At 47.8% G+C, this 16,247-nt stretch overlaps 1 protein-coding gene across 2 annotated transcripts in view; it reads left to right on the top strand.

The window, feature by feature from the left end:
• Nucleotides 1-9,731, top strand: part of RAPGEF5 (Rap guanine nucleotide exchange factor 5) — a 243,083-nt gene extending 233,352 nt beyond the window's left edge. Inside the window, exons 25-26 of one of the 2 annotated variants that reach the window (XM_073898944.1) lie at nt 2,581-2,635; nt 5,591-9,731. In XM_073898944.1, the coding sequence (XP_073755045.1) occupies nt 2,581-2,635; nt 5,591-5,709 (174 nt within the window). In that variant the 3' untranslated portion in view covers nt 5,710-9,731. The remainder of the gene's footprint in view (nt 1-2,580; nt 2,636-5,590) is intronic. The other variant, XM_025873001.2, reaches the window with a different exon arrangement.
• The last annotated feature ends 6,516 nt before the right edge of the window (nt 9,732-16,247 follow it).

Raw genomic sequence — 16,247 nt, 5'->3', positions numbered from 1 at the left:
TCTTTTACATTTTAAATTCCTGAAGAGAACTTTATGAAAAAAAGCTAGAAAATAAATGCAAGTATAGGGCAGCCCTCTTGGGTCCCCTCCCTCTTCAGGAGCTTTGAACTATTGCTCAATAAACTTTGCTGCCTACCAAAAAAAAAGAAAAAAGAAATGCAGGTATACATGCACAGGGCAGGCTATAGCACCACATGCATCCATCAGGTGCTTGCAAGCACAACATTGCTAAAGAGAGCAGATTCGGGGTGCCTGGTGGCTCAGGCGTTGGGCGTCTGCCTTCGGCTCAGGTCGTGATCCCAGGGTCCTGGGATTGAGTCCCACGTCGGGCTCCCTGCTCCATGGGAAGCCTGCTTCTCCCTCTGCCTCTGCCTGCCACTCCCCATTCCTGTACTCTCTCTCTCTCTGTCAAATAAATAAAATTTAAAAAGAAAAAGAGAGCAGATTCTGTAATATTGGGGAGTTCCTGGTCCTCAAAGTAAATGGCACTTAAGATGTAGCCCACCTCATGCTGACCCCCTCCTTGCACAGAAAAAACAGGGTGAATTCACATTTTTTCGAAGGACAGAAATCTATTTTGTATTATACACAGCCCTGTGTTCTACTTGCATGCTGGGGAAGGAAACTGAATTTCCTAATGGAGTCAGTATTTTGAAGGAATGTTTCTTAGCAAGGAACAGCGTTTCCCTTAAGCAAAAACAGGATCATCTTTCACAATAATGAACCAATAGAACCTAACTGAATTAACTGGTGAGAAGCCAGTTCCTCATGATGGATATTAGCTTAAGCCAGCTAGCAAACAATTCCATGTATTCTCTTTATCTGGCTGATACAGGCCAACCCATTAAGTCCAACGACGCAAAGGCCCAGAAGCATTGGGTCTGATGAGACATCTGTCGTGCCCTCTGCTGTCTCAGCAGCTCTAACCGTTTCAGCCCTGAGCTATTAAATAACGAAGAAACAGACGTTTTTCTCTTTTTCTTCTCGACTCCTCCGTGTCGAGAGCGTCATCCTTTACCAGATCTTCCTCCTCCTTCCTGCTTCAGGAAAGCCACAGATGGGGACCAGGACTCGGGTTTCACTGCGGCGCTCAGTACTCAGCCTTGCATCCACCTGGGGCTCCCGTGAGCCACACGAATGGCACACGATAGAAATCAGTGTGACGCCATAGCTTAGAATGAGAGACCCGCCCTGGGAATAGCGGTCAAATTTGGGGAAGGAAACGTAACAATACATTCACAGACGTGAGTCACGTCTCATTTCCTTTACAAAGGCAGCCTGAGCTACTGCTCTAATCACTGTCCTATTTAATTTTCCACTACTGAGTAGAAGTAAATTAGAAGTACAGGGGAGAACAATTTAATAAGTAGGTCATGTTCAAAGTTTCTATAGTTTTCACAGATACTAAATAAAAAATTTTTGTACTAATATTCTTCAAGCAATAATTCATTGAGGGCTTGCTGTATATGGATGAGCCTTTGCTTGGTGTGTACACGCAGGATGGGAAAGATAATGACATGTTTGGGGAAGTTTGGAGGACCAGATAATGAATAATGTTGATTCTCGAATAATAGGATGATGTTTGGATTTTGAGATGAAGCTAATTAGAAAGTCACTGTGGATTTTCCAGAGGACTAGAACATGATAGCAACAGTGTGTGGAGATTATACTAGCAACCGGAGGGGAGGAACAGTAGTGCAGAATGTTGTCCTAAATGTTGTCTTTCTCCTTCATGGTGGAACACTAAAAACGAGAGAGCTAGAAGACTGTTGGGGGTACCCGAGTATGAGCTCATGGGATCTGGTCAAAGGCAGCCATAAGGTCAAGGAGACTTTTGCCTGCAGATCAGTGAGAACTTCAAAGAAAGAAATTAAAGCAAAATCCTGAGGACCGTAGGAGGGAATGTAAATCGTAAACAGAGAACAGTCTCTGTAATGACATTGGTGTTTTAGAAAATGTTTGCCTTTTGTGACTATCTCCTTTCCTGTTCTGATTTGAGATACTGAGTCTTTGATGCCACCAGTATTCCTACGGGCATTCAACACGTATGCGGGAGTCACCGTGTGACACATGACAGGAGCTAGGCATGCAGAACCCTCTAGTGGCACCCGGCCTAGAGGAGGTGCAAAGATCCCGAGCAGTGCCGACCACATAGGCCAATCTATACTGTCCCAAGGAGCCTCCCAGATTCGGAAGGGAAATTTCAGAAAGGCTTCACGGAGAACAGGCAAAACATCCCCTGACATGAAAAGCCTAGGCAGATTTGGACAGGCAGACGGGGTGGGGGTGCTGGCTTTCCTGACACTGTGTAAACAATGGGCTGTTAGAGTCCGTGGCATGTGGAAACCCAGGGCTCAGTTGGGCTCTGGGGAGCCCGGGTTGGGAGTGCTGTTTCTGCAGACGAAGACTGAATATCCTTTCATAATCCAAGCTCAATATTCTCAGTTAAAGTCCAGTTCCAAATACAGCTCTTCTGGTTGCACCCAAGGGTGTAAAATCCTTTCACCCCGGCGGGTACCGCTACCCCAGCAGCACCCGAAATGACCCTTCCATTGATACGTTTCCTGCTCTCCCTTGCAGCACATGATTGCCGACACAGTCCGAACCCTGAGACACTGCAGGACTAATCAGTTTGGTGAGCACTGGGACTCGGGCACGGGGTGTCAGCTCACCGCCCCTGGGCACAGACTGTGAGCCAGTCACAAGTGTTTGGTGGGAACGTACTGCAACAGATTATAAAGTGTAATGTGCAGATGCTGTATTCTCTTCTCGTTTCGTCACTGCCTTGTTTGGGATGCAGAGGAAGACAAGATACGGTGGCTTTTTATCCTCTCAGCAGCGGGTTTCCCCCATACAGAGTGACCTCAGATGATCAGAGGCTCCCCACTGCACCCCTGACTCAGAAAGTCTACTTGCTTGTCCTGGGGCTCCCAGTCACCAGTGGGTTTCTCAGGGCCGACCCTGTCCCTAAACTCCTTGTTTGGAGCCTTCCTGGAATAGGAACACGGTTTGCAGAAGTGCCTGAAGCAGCCTTCCAGAATCTTTACTCCTCTCCAACAAAAACTTCCTGTCTGGAGCCACCTTTCACTGAAAATTTATTTTTCTGAGCACTTCTGTGGACTCCCCACTGAGATGAACGTATATAGGAATATGTGTTCCTTTTTAAACCTCAAGCATAATTTACACTATGTTTAAATAGCATTAAAACCCTGCAGGAAGGAGGGAAGTCAACTTTGTTGAGTTCAAGGAGCGTTCACATGGGCACCGGCATCCTGACACCGGTATTGGTGATTGGTGCACAGAGATCGTTAACACAGCAGAAAAGCGGAGCCTCAGAGAGTGAACCCGGTCGGCAGAGCCCGCCTCATTTCCTGACCCATCCTCTTTTCTTTGCCTTGTGCAGGTTCTGTAGATAAGAAGGGCAGTAAAAAAAATTAGGAAGTTAAATTCAGTAATTATAAGTCAATCAAAGCTGACCACTAAATAAAGCTTTAAGTAAAATATCCTCATTATAAAGTAATTGTTTCAATAATACAGAAGTACACATAAAGTAGAAAGATCAAGTCCTACTTCCTAAGGATAGGTGCATATTCTTGGGAATTTTTTTCTGTCCCGGCTGGTCTTGACTGGCAGTATTGTCCCCTACAAAGCAACGGAAATTCTGTATGAATTACCAAGTTTCTGCTTGAAAGGGAGAGTTACAAATACAGGACTTAAGTTTTTAAATACTTACATCAGTTCCTGCCACCTGATACGTGCTTATGTAATTGTCTATGAAGCACACAATAGATTCACTTACCATAGAAACAGTGATAATAACACTGTCATGGAGATTCATTCAGATGTATGAGCATAATGTTGCTGAGTGTTGGGTTTTCATCCTCCCTTGCCTCCCAAGTACTGATGGGTACTCAGCTCATTCTAAGCATCAGTCTCACTGACCAAGAGACTCTGCAAGTGTGGGCAGGAAGGTTATACTGGCTTGGTGGCCTTGACCCTGTCTTAGACCTCCCATCACCAGGGAGTTAAGTCTGCATAGTACAAAGCGTAACTCTTTGTGTTCTGTATTTACATATCTTTAGAAATTGTGTTTGTGACTGAATTAGTGAAATTAATTTTGACAGTTTATATAGACATAGTAAACCCATGTCAGCAATGGGGATAAAGTAAGATGACATTAATCAAGCCACTTAAAAATTATACAGTGCCATGCAGTTGTCACTTGTCATGGTGGGAACCATTCATTCGTTCTGCCATCTTCAGGCCAAAAAATTAAAAAGAAAATTATCTTTGTACCACTATGTTTCCTAAGCCAATAATTACTAAACCAAAAGCAGTCTCTCAGTGTCTCACAGAGAAGGTGTTCTAGAATAATACAACTTTTTGGTCACTTCCAAACAAGTGCAATGGTAAAAAACGTTAACTCCTGGTGCTTTGATTCTTCGAAACCAGGAAGCCTCATTTGCCATTAAACCTTAAGAATTACAAGCTACCCATGTCATACATGCCTTAAGTGATAAAACACAGGTGTCACAGAGGAGGAAAAAATGGACCTCACCAAGAGAAAAAAGTTGCTGCTTTAAAATGCTTAGCCCCCCTGCGGGCCCTTCTCAAGCCAAAAGCCATTGCTCCCATCAGAGATACCAGGAAGCGGGGGAGGGGGTGTGTGTGACGTCACCATCTGTCTCGAAGGGACATTGTTTCTCTATAGCAGTTTAGTCAGGCCCCTGGTGCCTTGAGGTTTGGGGGTATTTTTTTGGATTGTGTTTGGGTTTGGCTCTGGGAAGTGGGCTTGCCCCATTGTGCAGGCTCCTTATCAGAGCTGTCACCGGTGTGGCACGGACGTACGTGCTCACGGGGGATGAAAGCTTCTCGTGGCCCTTCAGGTTCTTAACAGCCCTGGCTTTGGGAGTGGAAAACCCCCTTGCCTTGTCCTTTGCAGGGTAGACTTAGCCCATCCACATACTTCTGGAAGTTGCTTTGCCTGTTAAACATACCTTAAGTTCAGTTCTGTGATACCTGTTCATTCAAATAGTTCCTTCATTTTTTTTTTTCAAAAAGTAAGGATGCCAAAGAATTATACGGCATCTAAACAAACAAACTATGGTGTCCGTGCACTGAGCAGATGAGCAGTGATCTCTGACAATTCCAGACTGAGCTAGAAGAGCCAGGGAAAGCCACTGAGACAGGCAGTTGCTGTGACGAGGGACCGTGGATGCAGACTCGGGACACGTGGCCTGGGCGCCGGTGGTGCTCTGCCCCCTCCTGGCTGTGTGTCTCTGCAGCTTCCCATTCTGGAGGGGGGCCACTAAGGCAATCACTGAATACTAGATAACGTTAGGTAATAAGTGCTCTATGAATGTTAGTAAAACAAATAGCTTGCCAGTCTAATTACCTGACCTGAGGACCGAGTCTGAGCTGGAGAAGCATCTCCACCGTGAGGATACAGACCCCCCTTCTGGCATGCTGACTTAGGCGTCTACCTGGTAGATGTACTCGAAGCCTCAACGTGAGACTTTGCTGGTATTTAAACACAGTGTTTCTGCTCTCATGAGATTGACTTGTCTTTTTTTTTTCCTCCAAAAAACAGGAGGCGATGTGTCTCCAAAGGAGCACCAGGAGTTAAAATCCTACGTAAATCACCTGTATGTCATTGACAGCCAGCAGGCCCTGTTTGAGCTGTCCCACAGGATCGAGCCTCGGGTGTGAGCGCCCGCCCCCCGCACCTCCCCCATAACTGCTGCACTTTGAGCTGTGGGCACGTGAGTGCTGAGCACGTTCCTTTCCTGTGAGAAAAAAAGTTGCTGAGTTTTATCAGCATAAGACGCACACAGGAAAGCCAAGCAAAGCATGTTCAGGAAATGATGATGTCAGCCGCCAGAGATGGGGAGAGGCCTCTCCGAGCTGCTCTCAGAGTGAGAAGGCAGAAAGAGTCAGAAGCGTTCTTGAAATGGAGAAGTCTGGTTTCTTCTGACTGCCTTGTTGATCCAGCCCAGTTTTGATCTTGAGATGTGCCAGCGTCAAGACGAGAGCATGTCTTGTCCTAGTGAACAAATACGTCCCCATGAGTGTGCATGAGCCAAGAGTTTTACTTTGCCTCGTGGTAGATTACTGTGTATAGGCTGTCAGAGAAGCAGCTCATTTGAACACCTAAAGACAGTGATGGCATCTCTAGATTTCCAGGGAAAAGGAGTGGCTGCTGTCAGTACAAACAGTGACATCACCAAAAGCCCCTCGTGTCTAGGAAGTTAGTGAGGGCCAGCAGCTGGCCTCCGTGCTCTGATTCCCAGAAGGGAAATGTCAAAGCACGCATTTCTTTGCATCCACAGTCACTTGTCGATGTAGGCTTGCGGGGGAAATGCGTTTCTGCACAACTGATCAGCTCTAGGCTGTGTCACTTTGCCAATAAGGAAAAATAGTAGTCATCTGCAAGAAATGGACTCACTGTTTAATTTCGGGGGATTTTCTTCATGTATGCAAGAAGATTCGCATTTCTTATTGGAAACAATGGTTTTTTAAAAAGCACAGTGTATGATAGAATACGGTAGGCGCTCAGTAACGATTTCGAGGGGTACCGGAGTCCCAGAGGTCTGCCTTCTTGTGCCTGATGATGCCTTGCTGTTTTGCCGGCCTCCAGCAGGCTGCTCAGTAACAGCCACCGCAGGGAGGCTAAGTGGGATTGATGTGGCATGCACTTAGCCCTCACGAGACAAGAGCAAGGTAGTGACTAGTGACCGCCCATCTTACAGCAAATAAGAACCCCCAAATACCCAAATGTCTGATTGATATTGGACACTTAGAAGTCCTGCAGTCCACCTCCCAACCAAGGGCCAGAGCCTTTCTATAATTTGTCTTCCCCCCTGCCAAAGTCTCAGAGTCTTTTAGTCTATTTTTATTCCTATTTTGGCTCCTCTAGTAAATAAAACCTCTTATTATTCTGAAGAACTGGTTAGAGTATTTCCCTCAAGCTTCCCGTGAACAACAAAGGCCTGAGGGATACAAGAGTGAGATCCACCGCTGCTGGCTAGGTGCTCGTCACATTGCTAAAATACAAGGGCCCTGCTTCACGTCCTCAGCCTTCATTTTCCACACGGGTGAATTCTCCACGCTCCTGCCCGCTCATCCCTCAGGTGCCCGCACAGAACTGCTTCCTGCTGTCCATTCCACACCTTATAACAGAGATGTGCCCGATACTTGCTGATACCCTCAGCAACGCTGTTTCCTGGGCTTGGGAACCACACCGAGTTTGCGAGATCACGGGAAGGAACCACGTGGAGAAAATTTGGGGGAGGACTTTCAAAGAGATTCCATCTGTCCTCGCAGTTGAAACTTGAGTCCTGAAAACTAACAGGGCTATAAGAGAAAGGCACCATCCAGGGCTGGGCCACTCAAAGACAAGCTCAGGCTACCGGGTAATGGACTGAGACCCTGGAGAAGACGAGAGCTGGTGGAACCGGGGAAAACCGGCTCCTCTCACGGCCAATCAAGGCAAAAGCTCTCCCCTTGGCAATTGTTGGGGATAGCCTGGGCTTACAGCACAAAGGCCTGTGTTCTCGCCTTTTCTCTGCTCTAGGGAGGATCATTTGGCCAGTGTGATCATGTCAGGCCATTTTGACATTGTCTCCACATTTTACCATTAGATCTGTTCACATTAGGTCTCCATCCTCCCACCAGAACATTACCTGTTGAGGACTCATTTTCAGTGGAGAACAATTTCAGCATAGCACCTGCTGCTTGGATCCCAGTTCAGATACGTACACAGCCAGATGAATCCACACATACATCACATCTGAACACCTTCCAATGGTGTGGTCAGTATTCCACCCAGTGTGGGTGGACCCAGGCCGGGGAGAATGTGATGCTTGCCCACACTTTGCTCCAGCCATGGTCACGTGACTCGGGCGGCAGCGGGAGGGGAGGGTTTTGTGTAGTTTACATTTGCTTTTTCATCCCTGTCTTCTGAATGTCAGAATTTCCAAGTCTTTCTGAAATTTAACAACTGTCTCCAGAGATTTCCCAAGCATCAGCAGCTCAGCAGTTTCCAAAGCCCTTGAAGACTTAAATCTGGAACTCAAGAATCAAAGGCGGAACCGTGGGAGCCTGATTTAGCTCAGCATGAAACTTGCCCTCACAAAGCTGGGCTGTCCCGCAGCAAGGGCCCCTGTGAAGAGGGATGGGCTGTATTCCCTTTCCAAATATTTGCCCACATCTCTTGGGAATAGGTTCTGTTCTGGCTAGAAGGGCGGACAAAGATGTCCAAGCTCCTTCCCAGGTCTTAGATTTGTGTGGTTGCCTAAGATCTCCATTCACTCTGAAAACCTCCTGTCACCTGGCACCTTCCTCAGCAAGTGGCACGTGAGCACTTCTCATTGGGTTCTCACTGCTACAGCACAACCTCCAGACAGTCCTGCAGGACCTGTGGATTTGTCAGCATTCCAGCAAAGCAGCCCTGCTTAGAAGTTAGCAGAGGACAGGGACCTGCGGGCAAAACTGCAGCCTTTCTGAAACTTTTCTCCATACATATTTGCAGATGTTCCAAAGGCTACAGTGTTTTAAATTCACTTTTGTTATAATCTGTACAATTAACAACTGCTTATAGTGCTAAATATTATGACCTACATTCACTTTATGTTAGTATCATTTGATACTTGTTTGTTTGAATAAATGCATTTTCCTAGACCCCTGTCCACAAGCAAGTTGGGTGGAGCATACGTTGAATTCACAAGGATGAGGAATAAAGCAAAAAGCCAGGTCTCCCTGTTGGTAAGCAGAAGGCGTTGCGCCGTGCAGACTAGCCTCTGAATAGAGAGAGACAGTTGCATGAAAGAGGGAGCTGGTGATTTCTGGTCCCTGGAGCTGGGCTTCACCACGGCCCCAATCCCAGCCCCACTGTCTTGTTACAGCCATCACGTACAGTGCATATCCCAGACCTTGCGTTCTTGAGTGGCATAGCTAATCCAAGCTTCTCAGAAACTAGGCAAAAACATTAAAATGGGGGAAGATCAGGTCCACTGCAGTTGTCTAATGTGGAGTTTCTTTTAAATACTTCAAAGACATGTCCTTAAAATTTCAGCCTGCATATTAATGAGTGGGCCGTCATGCTTAAAACTAGTAGGGGAAAGAAAAGTTTTTAAAAATTGCCAAAAAGTTAAGTGAAATTGTACTACTGTATAAAGCAAAGCTGTATATACTACACGTTTTTTAGCAGAGTGATATTTATTTGCATAGCCTATTTATTGTATTCGTATTACATGGTTATTAAATACTGGGATGAAATTGATGCCCTGAAGCAAGGACTCTCGCCTTTTAATGTACCATTAATTAGGACTGCTGTGACATCTTCAGCTTGCGTTAACAATTAGAAGATAGAAAACCCGCAATCGGGGTGTCTACCTAACTTCTCAGGGACTACACTTTGTAGTTTTCCACCATTATAAGAGCTGGTAAATATGAAACACTTGTGGAATTACCAGAATTGCCATTAACAGTATTTTCTTTCTCCTTATGCCGTGCTTCCTGCTTCTGTATATATGATTGTCTGTGTATTTATCGAAGCTAGTAAGCAATAATTTATATGTAAAAAATGGCCAAGCAATATAAGGTGAAAACTTATATAAGTCACTGTTACCTTATCTTGTATTTTCAAGTGTTTTTTAAAAATTGCTTTTCCAAATATAAGATTATGTTCAAGATACTATTCATGCCTCATAGCTTCTTGCCACATCTGTGGGCTCCGTAGCCTGTGTCCCGGCCCTCACCATTTGGGACCCAGAAATCATTTGCTCACTGAGAGAGCCACCAGTAGGTGGAGAGGTTCCCAGGCTGCCATGGGGCTGTTGGGGGACCTAAGACCTTGTGTAGGAAATGACATCAGTATTCTCCTATTCTGTCACCCCTGTCATCACACTCAGGTGGGACCAGGACCTCTCCCTTACCAATCCAGATACCGAGGGAAGCTCCAGGCCCTGCCTGCACCAGAGCTGTGGGAGGGACAGTGAAGCACAGGGTTAATAACCAGCTCTGGGGCAGTGGGAAGACTAGACCATATCATGGTTCAAAATCTCTACCCCTTCTTATGGCAGGATCATACCTTCTGCTCACCAATGTTAAGCTTTGGCATGTGGTAATTCCTTCCTGTCAGAGGATTAGGTATCTCGCCATGTTGAACTCAGGAGCGGCCAAATGTCCTGCTGTGTCCAGTGAAAAATGGGGAGAAGTGACCTGTGCAGCCTGTAAACTAAAGCTTGACAAGATAGCCATGCCTGCCAGGTCGCTTCCACCATGAGACCTACCATGTTCCAGGAAGAGGTGTCTCCATCTGCCTGCCTCTCCAGCTTGTGAAGGACATGTAATTTGAGTGAAACATAAAACATCATCATTAGAAGCCACTGAAGCTTGGGGCTGATTTGTTACCTCAGCAGAATTTAACCCACGCTAATGAAGTCTCCCAGGGCATGTCTTTCTTGATAAACTGTCCTCTCCCTCAGTGTATGGGCAGTAGTCTGGCTTTGCAGAGCGCCTCATGGATGAAACTACTCGTTGTCACACAGCCAAGCAGAGGCCTTGTCTTTATATGGGAAAGGGTAAAGAAGACCAGAAGATGATTTTCTTGGACTCTCATCACCCAGAAGTGGCCCTTCTGAGTGTCAAGGGAAAGTTCTCTGAGGTCGTCTGGGTCCCCGCTGAGTCACCTGTGTATTTGCTTCCCACTCACTACTTTAAACAAATAAGATTCCTAATGCTTTAGACCTGCTAATATTCTTCAGTAGAGTACTCGTGCTCCAGAAGACCCCACAATTGCGTCCTAGTTAGCGGGAGCACCAGCAGCCTTTCCCAGCACAAGAAAGGCATACCCAACAAGCAAGACAGACGTACTTTGCAGAAGCGTGTGGTCCCGAGCATCTGCACTTGGCTCTTGGGGCTGCAAGCTGAGATTCCTCCTCCAAACACACTCAGAACTGGGTCCAACGGTAGCTCTCAGTTTTGTTTCTCTTACAGTGACATGATGTTTGCTCAGGAGGAACTTGACCTACTCCTCAGCCCTACTGTGGCTCCTCATTATGCCTCCCTCCTCCCCCACCCCAGGCTGGGGGCTCTTCCAGGGGGTGGGTTAGGATTCCCTATGGTTGGTTTTCAGGGCATTTCTGCCACAGGGTCATTTCACTCCTCACCACAGCAGTCCCATAAGTAAGCTCTGCAGCCACCCCTGAGTCCTGTGCTTCACCCCATCCTGGGGGGAAAGGAACTTCTGGGTCCTCCCCGCATGGCTCTGGCACTCCAGGGTGAAAGCAGAGCAGGGGATGGAGGGTGGGAACTCTTCTTAGCCCTTCCCTGCTGGCCAGCCATATCACCTCACTATTTCTTTCCTGCCAACACTATACCATGTTACAGATCTCAGTGCGCCTGGGCATTTTCCCCAAGGAAGCCAAGAACAGGTCTACCTGTTGTGGATTTGCTGCCAATACCTCAGGCTATTTCTGACATCCCCGGGTTTTAGACCTGGAAGTGGGAAGCGTAGAAAAGTCAGGCATTCCTCACTGGACTTCTCTTCTCCCAGAAGACCCATAGGCAGGCCCAGCCTGGGAGCCTTGCTTGCCTGAGATGCTGCCCTGGGAAGTGGTTCTGAGTGCTCCTCCCGGAAGGCCCCTTTCCTGCTCACAGACGTCTGGAGTTTCCCATGCTGTCTGTGTGTGGTTAGAGGCGGTATTTTCTAGTTAGAACTTGTGTGAAAATAATCGCGTTCTGAGAGAATCCCTGTAGCTGACCACTTGTTCTGATAGTCCCAACAAAAACAAAACCAAAAACGGTGCAGCAGAAAGATTAAAGTCGAGAGGCACCTGGGTGGTACAGTCGTTTAGGCATCTAACTCTTGATTTCAGCTCAGGTCTTGATCTTAGGGTCGTGAGATCAAGCCCCGCCTCAGGCTCCGTGCTCAGTGAGGAGTCTGCTTAAGATTCTGTCCCTCTGCCCCTCACGCTCGTGCTCTCTCTCTCTCTTTCTCTCTCAAATAAACAAATCTTAAAAAAAAAAAAAAAGGAAAGATTCAAGTGTCAAAAGCAATTAGCCCACATGGGAGACTTAAGGCAATGGCAAGATCTTTCCCAAGTTTTGTGACAACAGTGGGTCTCTGGTTATCTCGTAACTCAGAAGTTCCTTTGGGAGAATCTCATATGGTGAGGCCACCACCAGGCTAAGTCCACAGTGTGGAGACCATCTTGACTGTCCACTCCGACACGCCCTGCTCATCAGCTTCTCCACCGGCATCCCCATCCCCCTGACTGAGCTCAGGCCCTTGCTGTCTAGTATTTCAGTCGTTACAGTAAACTTCTACCTGTGTCCTTCCCTCACCACAAGCGGTCCCATGAATTTCCCCCCATACAATCTCCAAACTGTCCTCAAAATTTTTGTTTCCTAAAACACAGATGTGATCATGCTTCTGCCTGGCTCAAAATCCTTCAGTGGCGCCTCCAGGCTATAGAACTGAAGCTCAGTTGCCTGCAAGTGCCCTCTGGCTTCTGCTTACCTCTCCAGGGCCCAAGAGATCAGGCAGATGCCCCAGGAGACTAATAATTTGGTACTCTCTTTAAACTGATACTCTGGGGGGAGGGGGCGATTGATTGCTACTAAACTATTGCTAAATACGTGTACGTGAGGCTTATTTGCTACTTTTGAAGTGTAAAATCTTAAAGCCCTATAGATAATGCACAGCTAACTGGGGCGGAGGGCCCCTTCCTGGAGGAGTCCAGGCCACCAGAATTGCCGCAGGATACTGAGCTCCTCCCCACCAGAGTCCTGCAAACAGACCTGAAACCAACTCGCTCATTACATGAGGGCTGTGCTAGGAGACCTTTAAGGTCCCTTCCAGCCAGCCACTGGCTGCTAAGAAAGCTGGTGCAAATCTGTGATTGCTAGAGCTAATTGGTTTTGTTTTGCTTTGGTTTTATTGTTTGTTTTTACAGAAGTGACTTGGCTGATGTGGGAAATAAGAACTGTTCATGCTCCTTTGTATTCAGTTGACCCCAGCTCTGCCTCAAGCTGGAAGGGAAAAGGCCCCCCCCACCACCCCTTCCCTGTCCTATGCCCCATGCTGACTCCACAGTCCTACCAGAGATGAGTGCCGGCCATAAATAACCAAATAAAGGCCCTGGAATCACTGTGGCGGGTCCTGCTTCTGAGTACCAGGCCAGCTACTGCCTCCCGAAGGGTAAGGAGGAGACACAGTAAGGGCAAACTGTCCATTCTGTGGCCCCCTTATGCCCCGCTCTGCCATTTGGCCCCAGCAGGCCGCCTGTCCCAGCCCCCCCCACCTGGATCCAGCACCCAGGTCTGCCCAGTCTCTTCTCCATGCCCCCCCAAACACATTATGCCCACGACCCCTCCATCCCTCCCAAGTAAGTCTTGTCCACTCCAAAGCCCTCTTGGATGACCCCATCCCCCACGGGACCCCCTTACCCCTATCTGCATTCTTGCAAGCAGGGCCCACCCATTGCTCTCTGGGGAACCACCCCCTGTTGTCTTGCCTCCCGTCCAGCGTGGGCAGCCTCGAGGGTCAGGAAAAGGCTTAACAAGGTGGCCTCTGAGGCCCGACTGCCAGGTTGAGATCAGGCTCAGACATTTAAGAGTTGAGGGAACTAGTGAAAGTTTCCACCTTGACTGTGCATCATAAATGGGAGGTTAATACGCCCTCACCCCACAGGGTTGTATGAGAATCACAATAAGATGCATGTAAAATTGCTGACTACAGTGCCTGGTACATCAATGACACTCAACTGGTAACTACTGGTGAAGATGATGATGATGATGATGATGATGAAGCAGAAGAAGATGACAATTGGATGCATGCCAGGAGATTTGCACCCACATTTCTACTGTACTCTGGGCAAATCCCTGAACTTCTCTTATGCTACTGCTCTCAATTGTCAAACAAGAAAATTAGCACCATCTCTGCCACCAGGCAGCCATGACCGTGAAAGGGACAGTGCGTGTGAGAGACAAGTAGATGTCCTCTTGAATCCCCGCATGCCCCGCACGACCCTGGGACACAGCAACGGCTCCCTAGATGTTTGCTGATTGATCTGAGCAAAGATGTCTGCATAGAGCCTGCAAAGTTGGGGTCCTACTAATGTCAGCATTCACACTGTCATTCACAGATGAACACAGAGAAAAGAGGCAGATCAGACCTTGGGCCTGTTCACACCTAATCCAGGGCCACCACCTCTTGCAGCTCCCAGGAGGGAGGGCTTTTCCTTGGCCCCTCCCACCCCGGCCCCTGCTGTCCCCACCCCCTCCAACTCCAACTCCAGGGCCAGGAACTCCTGGGCAGCAGCTCCACCTAACAAGCTTCGAGCTTCCTGGTGGCCAACCAGAAGCATCATGCTTCTGACTCGAGACTGAGAAGGACAGACGCTTACTCTTCCCCTCAAAGGGATTTTCTGTGGTTTCATTTAGAGTATGCTGGTGCAAGCACTAGAGGACTGAGCCCAGACTGAGCCCCGGATGGGGATGAAGTGCCCTTTGTAAGGCAGAAAAGCCCGAGAGGCCGGAAGCAGAAGGGCCAGCCCATGCCAGACCTCAGGTTACACTTGCCTAGTGTTTTTCTTCCCTAAATCACCCAGTAACTTTCTCTCTCCTCCCGCCTCTCTCTTACTAGTAAGCTAACACTAATCTGCAACACACTTCATCAACTCTACCTCATACATATTTCTTGTCACCTACTATGTGACAGGTAGTCTTCTAAGTGATAGGAAAACAGCCATGAGCATAACAAAGATCCCTTTCTTCATGGAGCTTCAATCCACTTGGAGAGCTAGACAATAAACAGGACACATAAGTAAAATCAGCAGGAGTAGCTCAGAAGGTAAGAAGCAGGGAAGGGGACTGGAGTGAGCCAGGCAGGTGGGTGCAATGCTCGGCAGGACGGCCAGGGAAGGTTGTTGCTGTGGGTTGCATTGGTCCCCTCAAAACTCACATGTTGAAATCCTAACTGCCAGGATTTCAGAATGTGACCTTAGTTGGAGATTGTACGGAGTTAAAATGATGTCATTACAGTGGGTCCTCTAGTAAAACTGGTGTCCTTATAAGAATGGCAGATTCAGAGATCACATAGGGAGAACACCACGTGAACATGGGAGACAGTTGCTTCAAACCAAGGAGAGAGGCCTGGAACAGACTCTCCCTCACAGCTCTTGGAAGGAACAGACCCTGCCAACACCTTCATTTCAGATTTCCAGCCTCCAGAGCTGCGAGACTATGAACTTCTGTTGTTTGAGCCATCCAGTTTGCGGCACTTTGTTATGGTGGCCCTGGGAAACAAATAGAGCCTTGCTGGGAAGACCTGAAAAGAAGGAGGGAGCCAGCCACGATCCCAAATGTGCACCTGCACTTTAAGGACCAACAGGGAGTCTGGTGTGGCTGGAGCCCATCAGCGAGGGGAGAGAAGCAGAAGAGGCCCGAGACAATGTGGCCAGAACACACAGAGCCTGGATATTTCCTCTAGCTCAAAGGAGAAACCACTGGAAGGTTTCAAGCAGAGAATGACATGATCTGATGTGTGTTTCAGCGAGATCATGCTGGCTGCTGACTTCCCAATAGACCAAAAAAGGGGTAAGGGTGGAAGCTGGGAAATCAGGAAGCTATTGGAATGATCCAAGCAAGATACTATGGTGATTTCCACCAAGTGGAGGGAGTGGAGTGGTATGACAGAATAATTCTAGATATGTTTAGAAGGTAGGTATGCCCACATGTACTGACAGACTGGATGTGGAGAAAGGGAAGAGTCAAGGTTAAACCTAGGGATTTTGGCTCAAGAAACTGGAATGATGCCATTGTAATTATCTGGTATGAGAAAGACCTTAGAGGTAGCAGGTTTGAAGGAGACTATCAAGAGCTCAGGTTGGGATGTATTAGGCTTGAGGGGCCCACTAGGAAGCCGGCAAGAGTTTCTCTACACCAGGTCTGGTGTGTATGCTAGACATGCTGGACATTCATGCCCATCCATTTCTGGGGTTTTCAACCAGGGCCAAAGGGGAAAGCTGGGTGTTGTGCAGGATGGGCATGTGCTTCTGGTTGATTTAAGCTAAATAATGATCCTTCAGACCGCCGGGTCCGTGCTGCAAGCATGCCCAGCACAGCCATGTAGAATGACGTGGAAGCACCCATCACTTCCAAGTTCCACCTGCATACACCACCCCTCTGGGCAGCAGGCTCTCTCGTGGGACAAACAGCCTAGGCTCACGACATCCTTCCCC

The sequence above is a fragment of the Callorhinus ursinus genome, unplaced genomic scaffold (assembly GCF_003265705.2).
Source record: "Callorhinus ursinus isolate GAN/ISIS: 27379988/994484 unplaced genomic scaffold, GSC_fseal_2.0 scaffold12, whole genome shotgun sequence".
In the NCBI taxonomy this organism is placed as follows: Eukaryota; Metazoa; Chordata; class Mammalia; order Carnivora; family Otariidae; genus Callorhinus; species Callorhinus ursinus.
This window is presented reverse-complemented; position numbering and strand designations above follow the sequence as displayed.